The sequence below is a fragment of the Styela clava genome, chromosome 1, assembly GCF_964204865.1.
Source record: "Styela clava chromosome 1, kaStyClav1.hap1.2, whole genome shotgun sequence".
NCBI lineage: Eukaryota > Metazoa > Chordata > Ascidiacea > Stolidobranchia > Styelidae > Styela > Styela clava.
Window position 1 is genome coordinate 2,598,512 of NC_135250.1, and position 23,573 is coordinate 2,622,084.

Here is a 23,573-nt window from a genome sequence, read left to right on the forward strand (position 1 = left end):
ATTTCAACGGCGCGATTGAATATGATAACAGATTTAGATATATAAGGACTCGCTATAGAAAGCATAATATGACGCAATTTAGTCGAGACATAAACGATTAAAAATCTCATCCGGAGTTGCAAGGCATACGAAGTTACCCGGTTTTACTTTTACGGTACACGGCAAGCACACTGATCAAAATGACACGGCGGAAACCCAAACCACCTTCTGAAAATGATCCGACAGATCCACTGAAAATCCTAATCTTTAAAATAGAAAGTACAAAAAACGCATGGTAATATAATCAAACATAGAAAAATTCCCACTTCCTAACGTGTTGATAGCTATTGGTATTTTATACATATACGGTTGTAATCTTGTTCGACTTTTTCTTCATGTTCTGTTAGACTATTTTGGGTACCACTGCTCAGTGCTCGATAACCATTTTTTTGGTTTCCCGTGTGTCCCCTTCACCCTGGAATGCTATTTTTTCATACATAATTTATTATAATTTGTGAGTGTGCACTTTCGGCATGGTGAAAAAATAAATTACTGATTATTGCCTCTTCAAAGAATCCTTCATGTATGCTTGTCGATGACTTTCTTCAAAATATTTGGACTAACGTTACTTCCGCATATGACAATAGCAACATTTTGACCTTTGAAATCGTTTTTGACCTTGAGAAAGGATGCCAGAACACACCCCGCTGCTCCCTCGACAGCCTAGATAAAAGTAGATTTTAATAATTTATGAATACTTATATTCACTATGGAGTTTGATAATTAGATATCATTCTACGATCTCACGAATAAAAAAAAACGGAACACAGAAACAATTGTACCGAGATATCAGCATAGTAACGGAAATTATATGTGCGTATTGCTTTTCTACCTTATGGTGTACATCCAACATCAAATACATGGCATCAGCAATCTCATCCTCAGTAACGTTCACCCAGCGATCAACGTTACGTTGACAAATTGGAAAAGTTACGCTGTCAAGACCGATGTTACCTGCACGTGCAGAAATGATTGTTTTGAATTACATGGTTAAGGGAAAAACATAAATTCCATAATTATTCCCGCAAAAATGAAGGAAATTCATTGAACACTTAAACTTGTGTATGATTGTAGGCATAGGATAGGATTTACATATTTATCCCGGAGAAGAGGAAACCTTAACCATATGGCACCACGGCCTCCCGTCCGGTTACCAGTCCATGTCTTCATGTCGGGTATGGGATTAATTAGTTATTTGTTTCGAAAGCATGGACTTTTGTAGGAAAAGCACTGTTGTGTTACACATAAACGTCTCCCATTTCAATTTAAAAGGTAGAAGTGTATTGCATTCAATTATTTACTTCAATTTGCTGTTTTTGGTAAATTGCTTTCAAAGTACTGCCCGATTGTAAATCGCGTTTTCTGTCTTTGTTTTATTCCTTTTTGGTGGGCGGGCAGGTACATTGTACGCTTTTTTTTTTAACTTTTTCTAAGTTACGTTCGTCTCCCAGGTATCTCTGCATTTTGTTTTGTCTGTTTACTTTTTGTGTTGTTTATGTCAGAGAACCAAAATAAATGATTGATTGATTGTACCCAAAAATTTCAGTAATATAGGATGCTTTACACCCTCTATTCTATGCACTGTTCTCTCTAAAACAGTGGTCAGCAGACTTTATGTACTACTGGACCAAATAGGAACATTGACGGTGGCGTGCGATCCCCATCCGCCTATATAAACAGGCATATACTTCCAAATATGCTAATTAGTACAAAACTATAAATGACCTGGGTCTTGTTTTTGTGGCCAAGGTAATTTTACCTGTTATTGAAAGCGACGGCTTGATTTCGATGTCAATTGGTTTTCCAGCCTTGATTGATTCTTCCATTCCATTTGAATGTTTTGGGCCGCATCCCACAATCTGAAAATGGAGAAAAAAGACCAGCTAAAGATCTCGATCACCTTGCTCTAATAAGGAACCTAAATAGAAGGGACATTCGATAGTCTCGCATCTTGAGCGATTAAGTCAGTCGATACCTCATTTTATTTTGTTATTTTTGGCATATATATATCAAAATAAATTACCAATAAAAAACGATTGGTCAGTTACCTGGAGGACGATCATAACCTAGGTAACGTAACCTAAGATAAAGTTTGAAATTGTACAAGTGCGGCTATCCACCAAAACAGTGAAAATTACCAAAAATAAACTAATAAATCCTCGGAAATAACATGCAAAGAAATTTAAGATGGGGAATACTGAACAAATTAAGAACAGTGGAACACTTTACACATATGTTTAGCCGTCAGCTACATAAACTGGTATTCGTATGGGTGACCGCAAGGTCGTGTGATCAAGTCCATGCTCCCGAAAATAAATAACTGGCTTACTAATCCCACACCCGACATGGACTGGTCGACAGGCCGTGGTTTGCCATATGATTAAACCGTCTTATCGGCCGTCCTCTCCCCTGTCCTGATAAATCTGTCCTTCTGGACCTCGTGATGAACATAAAAAATGATGTACCGTATTTTGAAATAAATTGATTTATTACTCAAGAGCAATCGGAAATTTTACCTGAATTTTCGGATTAATGTGTTTTGCGTAAGAAGATATTCCACTGATCATTCCACCACCTCCGACGTACACGAATATGGAGTCAACGTGCGGTAGATCTCGGAAAATTTCGTACCTGAATGTTTGACTAATTCGGGAAAGTGATGCAAAACACCCTTGAACTCTTGACGGTTGGAATATGGCAGGGCTACTCAACTGGCGGACCGCGGTGCGAATTCGAACCTCATAATCATCTTTTATAGTTGTTGATGATTTTGATACTATGAACTTACACTGCTATACATATTGCCGTACTGGTACCGATGTGCGACATTTGTGTCGTATTTGTGAGCCATTCATTGCTCTGGTATTTAATTTATTAATGCATTAGTTTATTTAATAAAATAAATTGAGATCTGCGGACCCCAGTAATTTTGAAGTTTTGTAAACGAACCTTTAGTCAAAATAGTTGAGTAGCCCTGGCGTTTGGTACAAAACGTTTGAAAGTTGCTTGGAGGGCTAAGGAGGCGAAGCTGGTTCTGACATTGCAGTTAGAATCATAGCCTTTTAGACTCACGGGAGTCGAGGCCGAGGTAGAAATTTATATTCGGGAAATTATACATCACTGTTTCTTAAATCTATATATCTATATACTGTGTCGCAAACCTTGTTACCGATAGTTTGATGGACCGTCCAACGTGTTTTTACACAAATAAAAAAAGGAAAACATGTTCTGTAACTGGGCGCACCATTCCGAAAGACCATTTCACATAAGACACAAATATGTGCCTACGCTTTCAAAGGCTGTAGTAAAAAAATGTCAATATAAATTCAAATTTATAAGAATAATACTCACGCGATTGTGCCTTGTCCGGCAATCACATCCGGGTTTTTACAGGGGGAGACATATATGCAGCCTTCTTTCTAAATATAAGTTGTTTAGTGTGATAGAAAAACGTGGTGTCCATGAAAAATTTTCTTATAGATAGCTGGTCATTTTTAAACAATCGGTGCAATCACGATGACTTTTGCCATTTTCTTCCGGCTATAAAAATCTTTAATTTTAACTGTTCGTCAACAACTACAATCAAAAAACGTTTATGGACACGGAAAGTATGTATGATTTTTTGGCGCTCTCGAAGTATGTGCATCAGGATGGCGCACAACCTGAACCCCAACCTGGTACAGATACTATGCTCAGGTTGTGCGCCATCTTGGTGAACATACTTCTGGATCTCCGTCTTTTATACGTCGCGCCTCTAGCTCAACAATGTTTTGGGCAAGCATATATTGTCGGCCTGTTTGTGTCAACTCGAGCTTGGTCATCGAATAGTAATTATTCGATTCGGTTCAGGCGAAAATTTCGAATTGTCGTCATGGTCTTTATTTGTCCACCTAAAGGTCGAGGTGAATTCCTTAATTTTTATTTTTATTGAAGGCACAATTTTACAATACAATTCTGACCTACGACTCTTTTCTTGCTAAAAAAAAATCAAATACAGTTACATATCTTCCGAGTATTCGAGATTCGATTCGAAAAAATAATCGATTCGATTCTGAAATTATCAGGTATATATTGTAAAATGCCAAGACCTGCTTTTAACCGTTCGTCATTTAATTCTTGACGTTTTGTAACTAACTATTCCAGGGTTGTCGTTTCCGGTGGCCACAAAATTATTTTTGCAATGTTCGCGGGCCACAATAATGTCAAGAATAAGCAGTGCAATACAAAACGAACACTTTTATTGTGCAAACACATTGGTCAGTATTTGCCATTTATCAAGCCAACCTAAGCTAACAGAATCCGCATTCGATTTTTAGTTTTATAGGATGCCGAATTGTTAGCATATATTCCCGACCAAAAAGATAGAAAGCCAAATAATAATTTAAACTGCCAAGCACCTTACAGGGGTTCTCAAACTTTTGGTGTTGCGGAGCCCTTGAAAAGGTTGACTATTATTCACGGAGCCCCAGAACAATGTTAAAATTGTTACTTTCCGATTAATATTCCTGAGTAAGTTAAACGTACTTTACTCAATTTAAATACTAAACCCTTTTAATAGGGTTAATACAAGTCATAAATAAATCTAAATTTCAAAGATAAGTTGTATATAATGAAGCTGTAAATTTGGCACATGACAAACATATTGATAAATTTGGGGTTGAATCTTTTCCCCTCTTGACATTTTTGGAAGACTATAAAGGCCGCTAATAACGTGCGCGATTGCATTTTGTTACAATCGCCGATTGTTTTCGTCAGCATGGCGTGTTTTTAAACCTCAAACATCTTTACGCAGGTGTTTATTCTCCCTGAATCAAAATTTCCTTCGTCATATACATGTATTGTTCCACAATGACGACGATAATTGCTTTTTCGTTCTCGTGGGGAATTATGAGTTCAATGTGAAAAACATGTAACCATATTATAATCATCGCCGACCAAATGCTAAAAATAATAGTTGATAAAGAGGTAAATCGGCAATTCAAATTTCTTGATTAAAAAGCGGCATTCTAAAATATTAGAACCAAACTCGAAATGGAAGATAGCACTATGAGTTTTGTTTCAGCAGACTCACGTGAGAAAAAAACGCTCTTATAGACATTGTAAATCACAAAATTTGGTGTTATGTTAGGTTTTCTTCGGTTATGCATCCTAGTAACTGCGAAATTGAAACACAGTCAATTAATTATGCGCGCGATGTACCATTTTTCCATTCTGAAACTACCGACGGAGCCGCATGCGCTAAAATAAATTTCAATCGTTCGTATTTTTCCAAGACCTTGTGATTTTTCAAACGGCGATATCTTGCTTAAAAATAATATCGAGTGCGAAAGAACAAATCAAGTTTAACAAATCCCAAGATCACAAAAATACGACTCCAATTTATTTGTAGTTGGCAGTTTATCACACAGTTTATGTTATTTTAGAATAGAATTTTTTCATTATAGTAATCCTAATAGTAATCTCGAATCGAACGTGAGTAACGATGAGCACAATTAAATTATTACGACAAGATACTTTAAATGCTCGCATCGGACATGAATTGAATATTTTACGCAACAGAAATCTCGTTATCCGTTTTTTTTTGAATCGCCAAGAATGTTACGCGTAAATTTCCGATTCCAATTTTTAACCTCCTCCCTCTTAAGAATCCCGGCTGCGCTCCTGCTTATAAATAATGTCATTTTTTAATTCCGCCACTTTGCCATATTTCTAGGCTATATTGTTGTCAAATTTTATTAAAGCTGTTATTGCTTCTAGGAACAGTTTTAAATTAGCCAAGTCGGTATTTTAAAAAGTAACCGAATAGCTCGCGGAGCCCCTGGGTTTCTCTCGCGGAGCCCTGGGGCTCCGTACGGAGCACTTTGAGAACCTATGCCTTATTCAACTTCGCTAGTTGCCTCGGCTAGCCAGTCAATTCGGTGACATTAGTGATGTAACAATATATATGTCAAAACAATTTTATGGTCAATTTTATGACGAAACAACACCAAATGCGATTTCTTGATTACTCTCCGAATGCGACGCGGGCCACAGGTAATGTAGCTGCGGGCCACATGGCCTGGGTTCGGACCAGTCCACTCTGATCTATTCCATAAAAATACAAATTTTCAGCCAACTTCGGAAATGAATATACCTGCAATGGTACTCCTGAAGTATGCGCATCAAGATGTCGCATAATCTGAACCCTAACCTGGTACACAACCTGAGTTCAGGTGGTGCGCCATCTTGGTGCGCATACTTCGGGAGGTCCCTTGCAACATATACTGACTAACCTTTGCCGCCTGTTCCGCTAATTCCATTGTTACTGTCATGTCGCTCCCTTTCATCTTTATTTCAGTGCCAAGTCGTTGCAGGTGATCAAGCTTCATCTGTGCTGTGCTAGTTGGGACGTAAACGACGCACTTATCTTGACTAGATTTGAGAGCGTACAGCTGTGAAAAAATATTTGTGGATCAAGAGTTGTGAATTTTTTTATTCATCTTTTTATTTATACTAATAATTAGGAAATCAAAAATACCCGGACAACATAACCTATCTTTGTCTCTGGGTTGGCAAAATTTTAACAGTGGCACCAGCATGTGACTCACGAATTTTTAGAACAAACAACCCTTTCCTAATTGTCCACTCGCAAATTTATTGGTTAAATATGATAATATGAATTACCAAAGCTATTCCATGATTTCCAGTAGAGGCAGCAACGATTATTTTGGGGGATATATCTTTTTTCTGTTCACCATTGCTTTCGGACATCTTGAGCACAGTATTGAAAGCTCCCCTCGCTTTTATTGTGCCGCTGACTTGATCGGACTCTGAACAAAAGAGCACTTTGAAACATCAGACGAGTGTAAAATTTTGACTTGTTGTTTTAAAATATGACTCCGACATCGTCAAGCCAACCCTTGACGACAGAGTCCGGTCATGTAATTACTAACCCAGCCGACGTTGCTTGACTTCCGAGATGAGAAGTAATTAACGTTATTTGGTTCGCCATATTCTTTACTATTGCAAATTTTTGTGCTCATTTTGAGAGTGTTTTAACGAGTTGGTGCTTACAAACTGATTTACCTGTTCAAAACCATCATTTTTAATAAAAGTATTTTACCACGTGCCGCTTACAGGTATTAATAGCTAATTTTGGACTTGTCTATTGCGAGTTCGCGAGTCTAAATTTTGCTCTTTGCAACTAAATTAAACTTCTTAAAAGGATACTCCTGAAGTATGTGCACCAAGATGTCGCATAACCTAAACCCTAACCTGGTAGACAACCTGAGTTCAGGTTGTGCGCCATCTTGGTGCACATACTTCAGGAGGTCCCTTAAATTAAAATTTAAAACTTAATTTCGAAAACTGACAAATACTACAAAATCACGAAAACGAGGCGTTGCTTATAATCATGCCAATAAAAATTTGCTTAAACATTGCCTATGTACCGTATTTCAAATACACATTCACTTCTGTTTCTTTTGATAAATAATCAGAAAATTCTAAAGGGGTTCTCCAGACGTGTCCTTTTATCCTTTCACGCGCTTTTAGTACTTCTTTATATATACTTTCATTGCTCGAAAAATCCATTCTAAACAGAATTATGTTTTTGTAGTAATATATATTTTTATAATCAAATGATCTGAATCAATTCAATAGATTAGGGTCTCGTGAATCGGTTACATTTTAGAATTACAACTCCGTATCGGTAATAAATAGTGATTTCTCGGAAAATCTGTTACGTGAATTTATATTGAAGTTGAAGGTAAATTTGGTAATCCGACAGACGATTTTTATATAAAACATAAATAACCAGGTAGCGTGATTAAACATATGTTTGGGTCGGCTCTCTTCCAACCCCCCCCCCCCCCCCCCCCACTCTCTCTCTCTCTGGATAAATATAAAATCAAATCCTTATATTTTAAGTTTTGATTGACTCTGCCGGCCCTAAATATATCTATCACTGTTACACCTCACAATGACAGTTATTATGAATGACAATTAAGCGCCAATAACATTATCTGTTTAGAATGGATTTTTCGAGCAATGAAAGTATATATAGAGCAGTGCTTAAAGTTCGTGAATGGATAAAAGGATACGTCTTCAGACATGACCTTAATCGATGAATTGTTGTCGGTGGTTTTTGTGACAATTAAATTTTCGTGGAATTACTTGCAGTACGTGAGAAGTAATCATGACGGTTCAAGTACACAATCCAATTAGTACGATATACCGTGTTTCCCCCAAAATAAGACAGGTCTTATTTCAATTTTCTTTAGAAAAATAACACTAAAGCTTATTTTGGGAGGATGTCTTTTATTTTTATTTATCAAAAATAAAATTACAACGTAGAGAATTGCGAGATTTTCGAATATACAAAATATGGAAATCGATATCCATTTACTAATAAATAACACGTTTTTATTTAAAATAACTGCTAAACATAGATTACTAATCATTTAAAACGTGTAGGAGAGATTTCTTGCTATCGGCTAGGTCTTATTAGACACGTCAGTGTACATAACGATCGTTTCAATATTATGTTGTTGTTCTTGTTCTTGTTAGTATTATTCTTCTCTTTCGTCATGATAAAATAGCTTTTCTCTTCGAATACTGGACCAATTGCTTTGAAATTTTCAGTGATTAAAGATTGATTTTTGCCAGAAGTCTATTATTTTTACTTATTTCAAAAATTTCTGTGGACTTCAAGAGATTCGTTTTTTATGTGTCAGACCAAAAAATAGCGACACCTTGTGACGTGTCCATGTATTTGAGCACAGCTCTCTTGTTTTAAGAGAAGGGTTCTATTAAAATCATTTTTTTAATTCGGGGTAGGTTTTATTTTCGGGGCAATACGGTCCATTTAATAGCTATTCTACGTGACAATTTTAATTAAATTAAGTCACGTGATCCGAATCGAGAACGAATGATAAGTACTCTTTCGACATCAGGTCATCAAAACGTAGACTACCTAATATTTATAATGACAGTTTTGAGAACTTTAATTTTTGTGTTTTCCTCTGCTTTATATGACTTCATTATTTTTAGCAATTCTGGGACTTTGGAGGAAATACCTTTCTCCTTTAAGAAGACCGGCTTCACGACCAAAAAAAACACGCGATTTCCTTTCCAAATCGAGTTTTGTTTCAACTATTTATAGCAAGGCTTGTCTGCGTCGCAGTTACATCAAAATACATATGTACCCATGGAATAACTATTTTGAGACATTTCATTCAATATGAATTATTACAATAATTGACTTTTTTACTTCTGCATAACTTGTGTGATATTTTCATTGCAAAATAATCTGAATATCACACTGTTTTCAGCGTGACCCGAACTCACTTCGTTTCAAGGTTGTTGATTACCAATCTACAGTTCTAACTGCCGCATGTATATCTAATCGTGAAACCGTATCGCTGTACAATGCTGTAGCTGATAATTTATGCAATTTATGAGATTTGTTTCAAAACACGCATCCCGCTGAGCGTTAGAAATATGCTTCTGCTCAAGTTTGCATGTTCGAATCCTGTGAGATGTACGAGAGGATTTCTGGGCTCCCCGTCGCTGTAGGGTCGTTGACGTAACCGCTGGTCGGTTACGGCTTCCTCCACCACCAAGTCCATGATTCGGAAAATAAACAACTGGCTAACCCATCCCATATACGACATGGACTGGAAACCGGGCAAGAGGCCGTGGTTCATCATATGATTGAGTCATCTTATCGGCTCTCCTCGCTCGGAGAATAAACATGTAAATCCTATCCTATCGTGGTCTCAATGTATTATCTATAAGAGTAATTACTTATCGATCTTAAGATCGGTAAGTATGTTGATATGTATTTGTTGGTTTGTCTGACTGTTAGATGCACGCGATATCTCACGAAAGCGAGGTTGAATCTGCTCCAAATTTTGCATGTGCATTCATCATAGCTCGGACCAGAAGCCTATTGATTTTCAATGAATTATGTCGTATAATTAGCTTTTAATTAATTACTGATGGGACACACGGTGTCACTATGGAGTAAGAGCGCTCTTTTGGGGATCACCTAACCTCCGATCGATAAGTCTTCGGTCTCCGTTGAGTTATATAGGGTAAGCCTGGCGTTCTAACCTTACGACACGGAGTGCTCCTCACCTCAGGAAAGGTTGTGCCTGTCTTTTTCAAACTTTCAAAGCTTTATATACGCCAGATCTGCTTGCTCTTCCCTTCAAAAGCTTGCAAATTTGACTTGGGAACTGTCCCGATTTAAACAGTCCATGAATCGCTGCCTATACAGATGTCATAGTAAACTAAATTATTACAAATAGTCTGTTCTGGTTCAAACACTGTTTTTTTCACGGAACACTGTCGTCCTTCCTATCTTTATTTTCGATTGGAAAAAAACAATTCATTGTTCAGGAAACGTTTACGGGTAAAATACATGCAGTAAGTATAGGCTGAGGGGTCTACGGCCATTAAAGTTCCGGCCGGATCCGGCCCGCGGAGTAATATAATCCGGCCCGCGACGCTTCACTGAATTATAGTAACAAATCTGTTTTGACGATTATATTCGTTACGTAACAGAATTATAGTGACACACGTGTAGTCTAAATTATATTATAATCTAACAAGTATAAAATTCACAATCACTCGTTTAATGAGCCTATAATTTAATTATAATTAAACAAATGGCAACAAAACGCAGAAAAGTTGATGCTAAGCGCAAAGGGTGCAATAGCACCGAAAATATTCAAATGGAATTTTTTGAGATGCAATGCAATGCGGAAATAAATCTATATTCTATTCGAGAGATGTATCACTGCTTGATTTTTATTATAAAAGGTATCATCCATTCGGTCTTCAACTTTCTAAAAATATGTGCGGCCCGCCAATGACTTGCAACCCTTAATTTTGGCCCGCGAGAGACAAAAAGTTGCCGACTCCTGACATAGAGAGTGCTATCAGTAACCGCTGTTTCTCAGTTCAGCTTGTATTCCCAAGTATTTAGCTATGTGTCTATCGCTTGGAATTGAATTAAACCACCGATATCATTTTGTCATCTTGCATAATACTTGATGATTCTCGCCTTCTCACTTTATTGTCATCCGAATCCTTTATAAGTTCCTGTCGATAATCTTCTTCAAAATGTCGGGACTAACGTTACTTCCGCATATGACGATTGCGACATTTTGACCTTTGAAATCACCCTTGACCTTCAAGAATGACGCCAGAGCGCATCCCGCCGCTCCTTCAACAACCTTGACGAAAAGAGAATATTTTTAGTAGAATTTGTTCTAAAACAGATGACTCACTGAGAAGTAAACGAGACTCATCTCTGAGTAAAGTCATCGCACACTACTAATCGGAAAAGTAGGTAATTTGGAATTTACCATAACCCAAGTTCTTGAAAAAAAACTTGGCCGCTGAGGCAGCTGACAGTAAACGGATGAGAGTAACTGATAAACACTATCAGTGCTCAACATGAACTGGTAACCGCAGAGAGACCGTGGTATGCCACGTTATTAAACATATTTGGGTGCTCCCGAAGTATGCGAACCAAGATGGTGGACATCGGAACGTAACATGGGTAACAGGTTAGGGTTAGGCGATAATTTTTTTCCAATTTTCCTTATTTTAGTCCTATTATCAGTTCGAAGACTAGCCAAGAGCCTCCCGTAGTATTTATACCTAAAATTATGGCCTAACCCTAACCTAGTACACATATTACATTCCGATGTCCGCCATCTTGGTTCGCATACTTCGGGAGCCCCCATATTTGAATTCAATATACAATTCAAATTTGGTTTTTGGACTTTAATATGCTTAATTTATATGTTGTTCGTCTTATTTCAATTTCTTTTTTACGTATTTATTTATTTATTTTTTGGTCACAATATAAATTATTTAAAGCTCCTCTTTTTTTTTCTAATTTTATAAATTCCCTATGGTTGAGTGTATGTATGTGAATGTGTATGATTTGATTCAATAGTTTTAGATGTGTGAACACGTACCACTTCTTTTTGTCAATACCTTCCATCTTATATTCTGCACGTTTTAAACCTCATCTAAAGTTTTGTTTACTCTCCTGATTTCATAATCGAGTCGAAATAAACTTATCTTATTTCTATTAAACCCGTATCAAAGTTAGACTCTTATCACAGGTGTCGCTGCTCGATAACCAACATTGGCTTTTCGCGTCAGCTTTCACCGTGAAATGTCATTTTCAATTTTTTTTTTCAATTTTTGTTTGCATCAAATGCATTTTCATTTTGGTGAAAAATAAAGTACTGACTGACTGATTAAACCGTTTCGTAGACCGTCCCTGATATAAATAGAATAGGATATGCATATTTATCCTTGGGGAAGACGGATTAAACAAATGGCAAACCACAGCCTATCGTCCGGTTACCAGTTCATTTCTTGTTTCGGATTAGTTAGCCAGTTATTAGTTTCAGATGCATGGTGAAGGAAGCCGTAACCTGCGAACCCACGGTAATTAGAGGTGCGGTGACGAGCGTACTCCCAACGCTTGGCATGATAGGCACAGTGCCGAGCCTATGAAAATCCTATCCTATTTGACGGGACCCTACCCCACCTTATGATGTATATCCAACATCAAATACATGGCATCAGCAATCTCGTCCTCAGTAACGTTCACCCAGCGATCCGCATTACGTTGACAAATTGGAAAGGTTACGCTGTCGAGACCGATGTTACCTGCGTAGGAAAAATTAGCGTTAACCTTTGAACTCATTCATCTTTCGGACCGCAGAGCCGAAGTTTGGCATGCTTTTGTTGGAGCTAGAGACTTATTTTTGAAATCCCATGGGTCGGTGTCGAAATTTTGAATTCGACTACAGCAAACACAAATCAAAATTTACCTAACCAGCCGCATAGGACCAAAGCGCACCCATAGGCTCCGTGGTTATTCTATTTCTTAGTTGATAAATTCAACCATTGTAAATTATAATACTTAGTCGAAAGCTAAAAGGTTTAGTTTTTGTTTAGTATTCTTATCTCGACCCTGACTGAGACCCGCAATCCGTTTCGCAAATGTAAGGGCCGGTCTTGTTGCTTATCCTACCTGGAGCTGAAAGCGAATGTTTGATCTCAATATTGATGGGTTTTCCTGCTTTTATTGATTCTTCCATTCCGTTTGAATTTATCGGAGCACAGCCGATTATCTAGAAATCGAGAAAGTAATGCTCAAATATATATATGATCACTTACAGCGAAATGTCGACAAAAGTCCTTCCAAGTGCTAAATGAATTGTACCGAATTTGATATTATGGTATTTCCGCGAATTAGGAAACCGGCACAAGAAAGCATAATTTTTGGTAAAATTTTAAGTACTCCGAAAGTATGTAAACCAAGATGGCGGACACCAGAACGTAGTATGTGTACCAGGTTAGGGTTAGACCATAAATTTATTACAATTTTCCTTATTTTAGTTCTATTACAAGTTCGGGGACTAGCCAAGTGACTCCCGTAGTATTTGTACCTGAAATTATGGCCTAACCCTAACCTGGTACACATACTACGTTCCGGTGTCCGCCATCTTGGTTCACATACTTCGGGAGTGCCCAAATATTGAGCCCTGCAAGGCTCCCAATCGAAAGAAAAAGATAAAACGAACAGTCCTTCACTGACTACCTCTATCTTTGAGCAAAACCCTCGTCATGGTTTAAACACTGTTTAAAACACTCCGATACTTACTTGAATTTTCGGGTTAACGTGTTTTGCATATGAAGATATTCCACTGATCATTCCACCTCCACCGACTTGCACAAATATGGCATCAACGTTTGGTAAATCCTGAAAGATCTCAAATCTAAAAAAATAAAACAGATGACTCTTATCAGTATTATAAACTTTATATTACTATATCATTCTAACATCCATGTGGCGACTGACACATACAGATCCGAAGTAGAAAGTAAATAAGGAGAAATGACCTGCAGTTCAGTACACAATACTCTGGTACACCCGACTCTTGAAAGCTTATGTAACCATAGCTAAGAATAGGGATGGATGCTTTGAATTACCCGAGGTCACATTCCTTTTCTTACCCCACTGTCTATATTACTTACTGATGGTCATGTACGGTGAAAGCTATTCAAACGATTTATCCCTAACCTGCTGTATATATGGTTCCATTACATTTGAACCACGTACATCTGAACCCACGACAATTGCACCTGCATACTATTGCAGCTATGTAAATTTTTTTTGTTTTACGGATATTTGAACCCATACTAACCCTAACCCATGGGTTTAGCACCCGCATATAGATTGAACCCGCGGATATACACATGGGTTCAAATGTACGGTCACCGTATATATAACAGCTCAATAGTCCTCTCTACGGAGAAGCCATTCAATTTGCGACTAGTGCCATTTATCCATCTATATTCCTAAGGGAGGCCATTCAAACAGCATTTGGGAATAATCAGTGGCTTAGCAAGACTCTTGGACATAAGCGAAAACAACGCTTTTTTTTATTTCGTCAAAAAGCATAACATGTCGCTATTAAAAGGCAAAATTTTCCTAAAATTTGCCGTTTATCTTGGTTACTTCAATTTTTTCATACGTGCTTCCCCTTCTGCCTTTTCTCTGCGTTTCTGTGCGCCACTGAGAGGTTTTGCTTTCGACATCAATTCTGACAGCCTTCGTAATTTTGCCGGTGCGATCAAACCACAAGACGCCGAAAATCGACGACTCCCTGGCATTGTTACGTAACAAAACGATTTGAGCAGAACTAACATCAACGTAGGGCTGGGCATTTCGAATCGAATATTCGAATCGAATCGAATAGTAAATTATTCGAATCGGTTCAGACGGGAATTTCGAATCGCCGCCATCTTGTTTTTTTTTTCTGTCCACCAATGGTCGAGGCGATTTAACGATTTTTTTTTTGTGGAGCCATCTCTCGGCGGGACATTTCGATCGCTGTTTTTTTTTTTTTTATTTCTCTCACATCTGTAGGCGGCGTTTGAACATGTCCAGACTTGCACCTCTCCAAAGCCCTCTCTCTGCTCTCAGCTGTGAGCAGGACAAACGGCCGAGCTTCTCTCTCATATTATCTCTCGCACTTGCTACGCCGGCGTGATTTTGTCACGCACGCTTTTATGGCGCGTAATTTGTTCAGAATGCGGGAAGATCGGTTGCGCCGTCAGTTAGGATAGGCAGTTGTAGGACAGGCAGTTGTACACTTGCGTATGTTTTTGTGATTGCCGACATTGCAAGTGAGAAGGTATAGAAGACTAATTTGCTTGCTTTTTTTGCAGAATTATTGTGTATTTTTAAAGGGGTTTCTAGAATATTGTATACCGGTACTCGGCAACAGTACGGTATGATGAATAGGAAATCTCCCGTTTGGCGCCACTTTACTCCCCCAGCCAAAGACGATGACGAACGCCAGTACGTCGTGTGCAAGAGATGCGGAGACAAACTTAGTTACCATGCTACCACTAGTAATCTATTAGCCCATATTAAAAGAAGGCATGTAACTATTTGTTTGAACCCTGATAATCGAAGTGATTTGGACGAGTCCTCCAGTAAACAGTCCAAATTGGAACTTATTCGTCCCATCCTCCCTGCTCAGCAAGAAAAGATTACTTCTCTAGTTGTGGATTTTATTGTAAAGGATATGCGCCCGCTCAGCACAATAGAAGGAACACATTTCAAGCGCTTAATGGGACATGTTGCACCAAATTATTCACTGCCATCCAGGAGGACCATAACACGACGTGTAGAGGAAGAATATTGTGAAAAAAAGATGGAGCTTAAGAGAGTTCTTGAAAACATTAAGCATATGAGCTTGACTTTCGATGCTTGGACTAGTGTGAAAATGGAAGCATATTTGGGCATTACAGCCCATTATGTTGATGCCAAATTTAATCTGTGTTCATGTGTGTTAAGTGTGAAACCTTTGGATGATAGACATACTGCAAAAAATATTTGTGAGTGGGTAGAAGAAGTTCTCAATGACTTTGGTGTTAGTCCTCACGCTGTCTGTGCGGCAGTAAGCGATAATGGATCTAATATGAAGGCAGCCAAAGATATTTTTCATGAAAAATTTGGTTGGGCTAGTGTTGCTTGTGCAGCGCACACTCTCCAACTTTGTTTAAACAAAGGATTGGGAATAAACGGCATAGAAAAACCTCTTGCAGCAGCTCGACGACTAGTGCAACATTTTAAGAGAAGTGAATTGGCGACCAGTGCACTGGGGAAAAAGTGTGAGGAAATGAAGCTTACCTCCAAAAGACTCATAATGGATGTATCCACAAGGTGGAACAGTACTTACAACATGCTTGTAAGGTTGCAGGAATTGCAATGGCCAATTTTGGCTATACTTGGAAATAAAAATATCACAAATGCCACCAAAGCCTCCGCTCTTACAATCAAGCCTGGGGACTGGGAGATTTTCAAGCAGTTGATTCCAGTACTTGAACCTTTTGCAGAGGCTACTGATCTTTTAGGAGGCGAAAAATATGTCTCGATATCGATAAAGAATCCATACATCAAGGGATTGAAAAAACATCTGTCACGCGAGAAAGATGATGAACTTTTGGTAATCCGGCAGTTCAGACAAAAAGTAAAAGGCGAAATGGAGGAGCGATTTCCTATTGATCTTAATGATATCAGCTCGAAGGCAATGGCTCTGGATCCCAGATATAAACTGCGGGGACTTCGTACTGTGGAGTCACTTCAGGTAACTTGTTATTTCTTCCTGAATAATTTTTTATCTTGCCAACAAAATTGCCCTACATGACAAACAACATAGCATGTTATTTTGGTTGGAATGAGGTCAAATTGAATTTTCGTGTATCTTCATGTTTCAAATGCATTGACAGGATTAGATAAAATTCATGACATATCTGCATCGACCATATCTAAAGATATAGAGTTGACTTTTTCCCCACTGTATAATAAACATTAGTGAACAATGACTTGTTTGATGTCAATTGTGGTTCCTAAATCGCAGATTTCCATAAGAAAACTAATCTAAAATATTCCTGTATTCAAAACTTGTCATTTATTGAATGCATAAAATTTCAAATTTATCCAAATGTTGCTTGTTTTGGCCATACTTAATAAGGATTCCTAGTGGATCTGGCTAAAGTTTGTTTTCTTTTTTGACATGCTTATTTTTTCCAGCTCAAAAGTGCAATCGAATTGGAACTCACAGTCTTATTTGAACAAACAGTTGTTGAAAAAGCTGAACCTTCATCTTCTTCAGTTCAGCAATCGACATCCATCATAAGCCTTGCCTTCGAATCATCAGAGTCCGATGACAGTGCAGATACTGAGGTCCCAGTGGTTGCCAATGAAGTGAACAAATTTTTTAGTTCCAAAGTACTTTCTGAATGTTCAAACCCCCTCACTTGGTGGAAAGAGCAAAACGCTAATTATCCAAACTTGAGCAAGCTTGTTGGCAAATATATGTGTGTAACAGCAACATCAACCCCAAGTGAGCGATTATTTTCTGCAGCTGGAAACACTGCCACTGAGCTCAGATCAAGCCTCACCGGATCACATGTGGAAGCTCTTGTATTTTTAAAATGCAATTCTGACATATGACTTTTTCCTTCCCATTGACTTATTGATGAAGCATGTTTCTTATCATATGTGACAACTTAGCAAATGACTGAGTGATAGATTTTGTGTTTTTGGGATTTCATGTATCTGAAGGACCCATTGCAATAAAAAAAAGTCACATGTAATTTTGTAGTTGCTAATTTGGTAAAATTTTTATAAGTATTCGAGATTCGATTCGATTCGAAAAAAATATTCGATTCGATTCTGAAATCATCAGGTATTCGAAAATGCCCAGCCCTACATCAACGTTATAAGATGTGCATTACTTGTTTTGCACTGCAGCTTTTGGTTTGCGGCTTAAATTTCTAAATTCTAACCGCTTGGGCCCCTTTGCGCTGTTGGCCCTCCTGCGACCGCGGGGGGCGCGGGGGTGGATGCTACGCCACTGTTTGGGATCATATATCCATCCATATTCCTAATCTGCTATCTGTATGCCAGCCCGATAGTCCTTTGCAGAGAAGGTCATTCGATTTTCGATATCCAACGAAATAGGGCATGCGCTCATACGCTTGAGGCTATATATACTTCACTATTTCTAACCTGTTGTCTATATGGAAAGTAGTCAAATCCTATCTTATATAAATTATTGCCGATTTGAAAACAAATGTCTTCTGCCAATACTCACGCGATTGTGCCTTGTCCAGCAATCACGTCTGGGTCTCCGCAAGGAGAAACGAAGATGCCATTTTCTCTCTGAAAAAGGGGTAAATGTCGATTTATAACGTAGATAAATGTGATTGCCGATTTAAAGAATTTCACAAGATAAAAGTCGTTGCCTTGCTTCAAGTCAATAACGCCTGCTTGGGCATTTTTTACTTTATCGTGGATTTTTTTTGTAATTTGGAGTATTTAAGATTATATACCGTAAAGGCAGTAGTGGGATTCAGCCGGTTTGCACCGGTTCTATAGAACCGTCCCATGGAATTTTACGAGATCAGCAAACCGGTTAGCACTACTAAAAAAAACATGTGAAATAACCGGCCGAAAAATATGACGTTTGTGATGGAACCGGCTGACAAAAAAATTGAATCCCACCACTTCGTTAAGGGGATTCCACATTCTATGCGGTTCAAAAGTTCTGTTCACCCAGAAAGGTCGTCGACAACGACATTCAGGACAAAATTTAAATTTTTATCAAAAAATAGTAACGTCATATTTTTTCATATCGGTTTTTTACCATCCCGAACAAATCTTTGTAAAATTATTTTCAGCACCGACATATTTCTGGATCATCTTTACTCAATTTATTACACTTTTGATGGTTCGAATCCAAGATCTAAACCTGCAATGACACCGTATTTCAATAGTTGTAGAATTAAAATAGCAGGTAACTAGGACGACCCTTGAGATATATATACGCATTGTCCTACCCTATCTACCCACCTCTGCGGCTTGTTTAGCCAGGGTCATCGTTACCGCCATATCACCTCCTTCCTTATGAATCTCAGCACCGTGCAACAGTAGCCGATCAATTCTGTCTTGAGGTGTGGTTGTTGGGACGTAAACTGCACATTTTTCTGGCCTTGATTTCAGTGCGTACATCTGTAATCAAAAACGTTGATACCAAACATCCTGAACTGAAAGATAAAAGGGGTCGCCAGAAAGCTATGCTTTCAATCTTTCTCCGAGTTTTACGGGGCCCAATATTCCACACTAAACTTTGATGGATTATACTTAACGGCCTCGTGACGTTCGAGAAAACAATTTTCAATTTTCATATCATTTTCGGGGGGTAATTTATAGTCATTTGACTCCTTTTTGAGCACTGCTCTCCCATTTGTTGGTTGATTGCGTCAACAAAACATTATTTTGAATTTTCGTAATTCGCAATCTAACGTTTAAACAGTTTGAGTAGTTTATAATATGTACATAAAAAGACAATATATAATAATTTAGGGCTGGGAATGGTTAACCGGTTAAGCGAATTTAGATGGTTACCGGTTACAATTTATTCTGACCGTTCATTGACATCCATGGTAATGATCATTTTTATAATGTAAAATTTCTTGAAAAATGATAAGTTCACCGCAAATTTATCTCCCCTGACGTTTAATTCAAGAGAATATCACTATCTAAAATGGTAAGACATAATCGAAGTACCAATATTGCTGAGTATGAAAATTTGATAATGGTTTCCATTCAGAATTTACCCGCTTCATTTTGATGCAAGAACCAACAAGTGCGCAATCTGTCGCAGGAATATTAGCATATCGACATTTTCGGAAACAACCCTGCTTCAAATGCATACAATTAATACAGTTTGACCTCACCATTGCCATTCCATGATTTCCAGCGGAGGCAGCAAAGAATTTTTTCTCGCTAACCTCCTCCTGTTTTTTGCTCTCTTCTGACGCTTTGAGAACTTTATTAAACGCACCTCTTGCCTTCATAGTTCCGCTGATTTGCTCTGATTCTGGAAATTACGAATAAATACGGTAAATTGATATCGCACCGTAAAATTCATAAGATTTTATGGAACTGGGCACTCCGTAAATCAAATCGAATATTAATACTTGATTACCTGAATCAGCTCAGGCCCATTTTAAATGTTAGTCTCGTCCAAGACTGGTTTACGTAAACGCTGATCGGATTTCTCCACCATCAAGTCGGTAGATTTAAAACAAATTGACTAATCCCATACCCCACGTGGGCTGGTAATAGGGCGAGAGTCCGTGTCACATGATAAAAACCGTCTTATCGTAAGTTGTCAACTATCGGGCCCTCCCCACACACACCCTGGGTGTGTGCCTGGCTAAAAATGAATACACAAACGGTGAAACCATTTTGTCGAAAAAACTTTTACATAGGATTTTTCTATACTAACGCAGGCGGTTTGGGGGTAACAGCCATAGCTAAAAGCAACGATTGCTTTTCACCGGGCGAGTTCCGTAATGACTTGAGATATAAACGAGAATATCGGTCAGAGACCGAAGACTTATCGATCGAAAGTTAGGGGATTCCCAAAACAGCGCTCATACTTCATAGTGACACCTTGTGTCCCATCACTAATTAATTAATAACTCGCTAATTATACTACATAATTCATTTAAAATCAATAGGCTTCTGGTACAACATATGATGAATGCACATGCAAAATCTGGAGAAGATTCAATCTTGCTTTCGTGAGATATCGCGTGCATCTAACAGACAGACAGGAAAACAAACAGACAGACAAATACCCATCAACATACTTACCGATTAAAATTGCTAAGTAATAATAGGAGCAGTTAGAATTAACACAATATCCATCAGTATATATATACATTTACTTACGCACCGTATTTCAAATACACATTCGCTCCAGTTTCTCTTGCTAAATAATCAGAAAATTCAAAAGGAGTCCTCCATACATGGCCTTTTATTCGTTCACGTGCTTTCAGTACAAAGTTATATATACTTTCGTTATTAGACAAATCCATTTTGGTCAGTGAGAGTTGACTATATGACAATATGACTTCCACTAATCCAGTTGCTTTCAATCTTTTTCTTTGAATTCTTCCCTTTGCCTATTCAGGAGAGCCAGATACAAATAACTGGGTGAAACCACGTACCGCCCTTTATTTAACATAGGCTTTTATATTAGTTACAAGCACAAAACATTTGGTTATTGATCCTATGACAAGCGTTGTTCACTTCCCACAAGCTAGCAGGGCAGTGTAACATCATAAACATTATTAATAAATTGGATTCAGATATATGCGGGGATAGGTATGTGCGAGTGGATTGCTGGACTCCTCGCCGCCGTAGGGTGGTTCACGTAACCGCTGGTTATTGGTCTGCTATCTCTTATACATTTATATTACTATGATGACTACGTGTTTTTCTCAAATCTTGGATTAGTAACGGGGGTTTTGTACAAACGATCCACTGACTGTACTGACTTGGTTTGGTTCGCGTGTAAGCAAAATTTAGTGCAAGGTAATTAGTCGAGCGAAGCATCAACAAGCTGGCACGTGAGTGTATAAATTAATCTGCTGACTAACCAAACTGACTCGTCTTGTATCGCTTGTAAGCTATACTGTACTACGAATAAAATTGAGCGAATTAACTTAAGAACAAGAATTGTAAAAACTGGTCAAAAAATTAGTAGCGATGTACCAACAAGATTGCACTGTACATAGGTTTTCACTGAAGTATTTCACAACTGTCGACTAACTAAGCTGCCTTGTTTTGGATCGCGTATAAGCGGAAATTACTACGAGTGAATTATCTTGTGATGAACAAAATCAAAGCTAGTACCTGCGACTAAACTTGTCACTTGTGATATATGCTCATTGCTACCATGAATTTAATCACCAGTCGAACAAGACAGCCTGCGGGAAATTCAAGTATTCGACAAGCTATTCTCACGGGTGATAGATTACTGCAAAAAAAGTAGTAACTTGTACTAAAATTTTCGAGTTATTTAAATTCGATATTATTGTTACGAAGTCAGTTCTCAATATATCTTTGTTTGTTGTTTTTTAATCAGTAACTGTTTATGTTTTTTACCTCATTTAATAAATCTATGATGGCCCAAACAAAACATGGTATCGATAAATTACCTCCTCAATTTCAAATCATTTTAAGACTTTATGGACTCCATATATCTGTATATTGGATGATACAAATGGCGGATACCATGTTGTTATTGCCCAGCACGAGTTTTCTGGCATGCTGACTTTAATTCTGTTCATCGCATGTCAGGTTTGAATAAATTGGAAGGCGGGGCAAATAAAATTTATCTTAACCTCACCTAAGATGAAGAGCATCAACGAATACAAATCAGGTACTTAGTGTTGACTTAGAAAATAACAATATCTAAAGTTGATAACACGGCTTCATAGTATCACTAACTGTTTGACCAGTTAATAGTTAAAGTCATGAACGAGAACAGTAAATAATAATTCAAAATGCATGGACTTGGATAAAATGGTACTTCCGTAGTATATGTAGGTTAGTTAGTTCATAATTTTATTCCAGTTTTCCTTATTTTAGTTCCATTACGAGTTCGGGGACTGGCCAAGTGACTCCCGTAGTATTTGTACATGAAGCTACCTGGTACACATACTACGTTTCGGTGTCTATCATCTTGGTTCACACACTACGGGAGTACCAATAAATTAGTATTCGCCTTTATAGTGCTGTGGCATATACAGAGTTAGGGTTAGGAGTATTTAAACAGGCGGATCTCTAGTTTACGAAGACAGAATTTCGTAAATCAGTAACCGCAGCATTTCGTAGCATTGTTAAACGTATGTTAAGTAACTTTAATTCAATACTGGAGCAAATGAGATAAACCGCACTTTTCGAAATCGGGATTGTTTTAACTCATATTACCACAATAAAAGACAAAGAGTGCAGAAAATTGCTGTCCTCCATTTACAAGCTTACTACAAATGGCCGTCACAAACTGATAATATTCCTCATAAACACCTAAATATTAACTGCCGCAACACTGCACTTAACGATAGCTTCGCTGGCGAGCATGTCAAGAGTGCTTGTCTGTAACGAATAAAAACAAAGCGGGATCGATATTAGTTGTAGAGTTCATAACAGGAAGTAATCACTTCCTCGATTGCAAAAAGGTCAGACGATCCGTCACAGAAACATATTTATTTATTTTAAGTTTATTGAGTATCGAACATGTTGAGAATAATATATATATTATTCAAATTGAATAATCCTGATAAAAGTATCGTTAACTCATTTCCATTTTCAAGACAGATACATTGGTAAGATTAAATGGCGTTGATTTCAGACACCAAAATGATATACAAAAATAAAATTTCTGATATTTATCCCAGGAGTAACAAAAACCAATTTTGTAATATGGGTGCCTTCGGCTTCTTGTCCAGTTGCCAAGAGCATACCGGGCAAAGGAATAATGGTTAACCAATTTTTTGTATGAACTGTCCGAGACCGGCTTCTCACACTAAACATCCCCAAGACGCCATCCAATTCCGTCCCATTGTATCGAAATAGTCTT

At 37.9% G+C, this 23,573-nt stretch overlaps 3 protein-coding genes across 3 annotated transcripts; 1 reads left to right on the forward strand and 2 right to left on the reverse strand.

Moving 5' to 3' along the window:
• Positions 1–157: 157 nt before the first annotated feature.
• LOC120348440 (L-threonine ammonia-lyase-like) lies at positions 158–6,463 on the reverse strand. The gene is made up of 6 exons (XM_078115359.1): positions 6,312–6,463; positions 3,391–3,458; positions 2,556–2,670; positions 1,799–1,898; positions 872–993; positions 158–702 (listed from the first exon to the last, which is right to left on the reverse strand). The coding sequence occupies exons 1-6, from the start codon at positions 6,405–6,407 to the stop codon at positions 559–561; spliced, it is 645 nt and encodes a 214-aa protein (XP_077971485.1). The 5' UTR covers positions 6,408–6,463; the 3' UTR covers positions 158–558.
• A 4,143-nt stretch (positions 6,464–10,606) lies between these two features.
• LOC120333429 (L-threonine ammonia-lyase-like) lies at positions 10,607–22,122 on the reverse strand. The gene is made up of 8 exons (XM_078116323.1): positions 20,883–22,122; positions 19,876–20,018; positions 18,989–19,147; positions 18,231–18,298; positions 13,721–13,835; positions 13,088–13,187; positions 12,599–12,720; positions 10,607–11,261 (listed from the first exon to the last, which is right to left on the reverse strand). The coding sequence occupies exons 1-8, from the start codon at positions 21,022–21,024 to the stop codon at positions 11,118–11,120; spliced, it is 993 nt and encodes a 330-aa protein (XP_077972449.1). The 5' UTR covers positions 21,025–22,122; the 3' UTR covers positions 10,607–11,117.
• Positions 15,309–17,730, forward strand: LOC120345812 (E3 SUMO-protein ligase ZBED1-like). The gene is made up of 2 exons (XM_039415365.2): positions 15,309–16,718; positions 17,165–17,730. The coding sequence occupies exons 1-2, from the start codon at positions 15,357–15,359 to the stop codon at positions 17,585–17,587; spliced, it is 1,785 nt and encodes a 594-aa protein (XP_039271299.1). The 5' UTR covers positions 15,309–15,356; the 3' UTR covers positions 17,588–17,730.
• Positions 22,123–23,573: the final 1,451 nt, after the last annotated feature.

Excerpts from the sequence above, each read along its gene's own strand:
- LOC120345812 (XM_039415365.2), top strand. The coding sequence starts at position 15,357 with ATGATGAATAGGAAATCTCCCGTTTGGCGCCACTTTACTCCCCCAGCC. Across the intron at positions 16,719-17,164 it reads GTACTGTGGAGTCACTTCAG|CTCAAAAGTGCAATCGAATT; the intron begins GTAACTTGTTAT and ends TATTTTTTCCAG.
- LOC120348440 (XM_078115359.1), bottom strand. The coding sequence starts at position 6,407 with ATGAAGCTTGATCACCTGCAACGACTTGGCACTGAAATAAAGATGAAA. Across the intron at positions 3,459-6,311 it reads TAGCGGAACAGGCGGCAAAG|AAAGAAGGCTGCATATATGT; the intron begins GTTAGTCAGTAT and ends ACTTATATTTAG. Across the intron at positions 1,899-2,555 it reads ACATTAATCCGAAAATTCAG|ATTGTGGGATGCGGCCCAAA; the intron begins GTAAAATTTCCG and ends CTCCATTTTCAG.
- LOC120333429 (XM_078116323.1), bottom strand. The coding sequence starts at position 21,024 with ATGGATTTGTCTAATAACGAAAGTATATATAACTTTGTACTGAAAGCA. Across the intron at positions 13,188-13,720 it reads ACGTTAACCCGAAAATTCAA|ATAATCGGCTGTGCTCCGAT; the intron begins GTAAGTATCGGA and ends CTCGATTTCTAG. Across the intron at positions 12,721-13,087 it reads ACATTCGCTTTCAGCTCCAG|GTAACATCGGTCTCGACAGC; the intron begins GTAGGATAAGCA and ends TTTCCTACGCAG.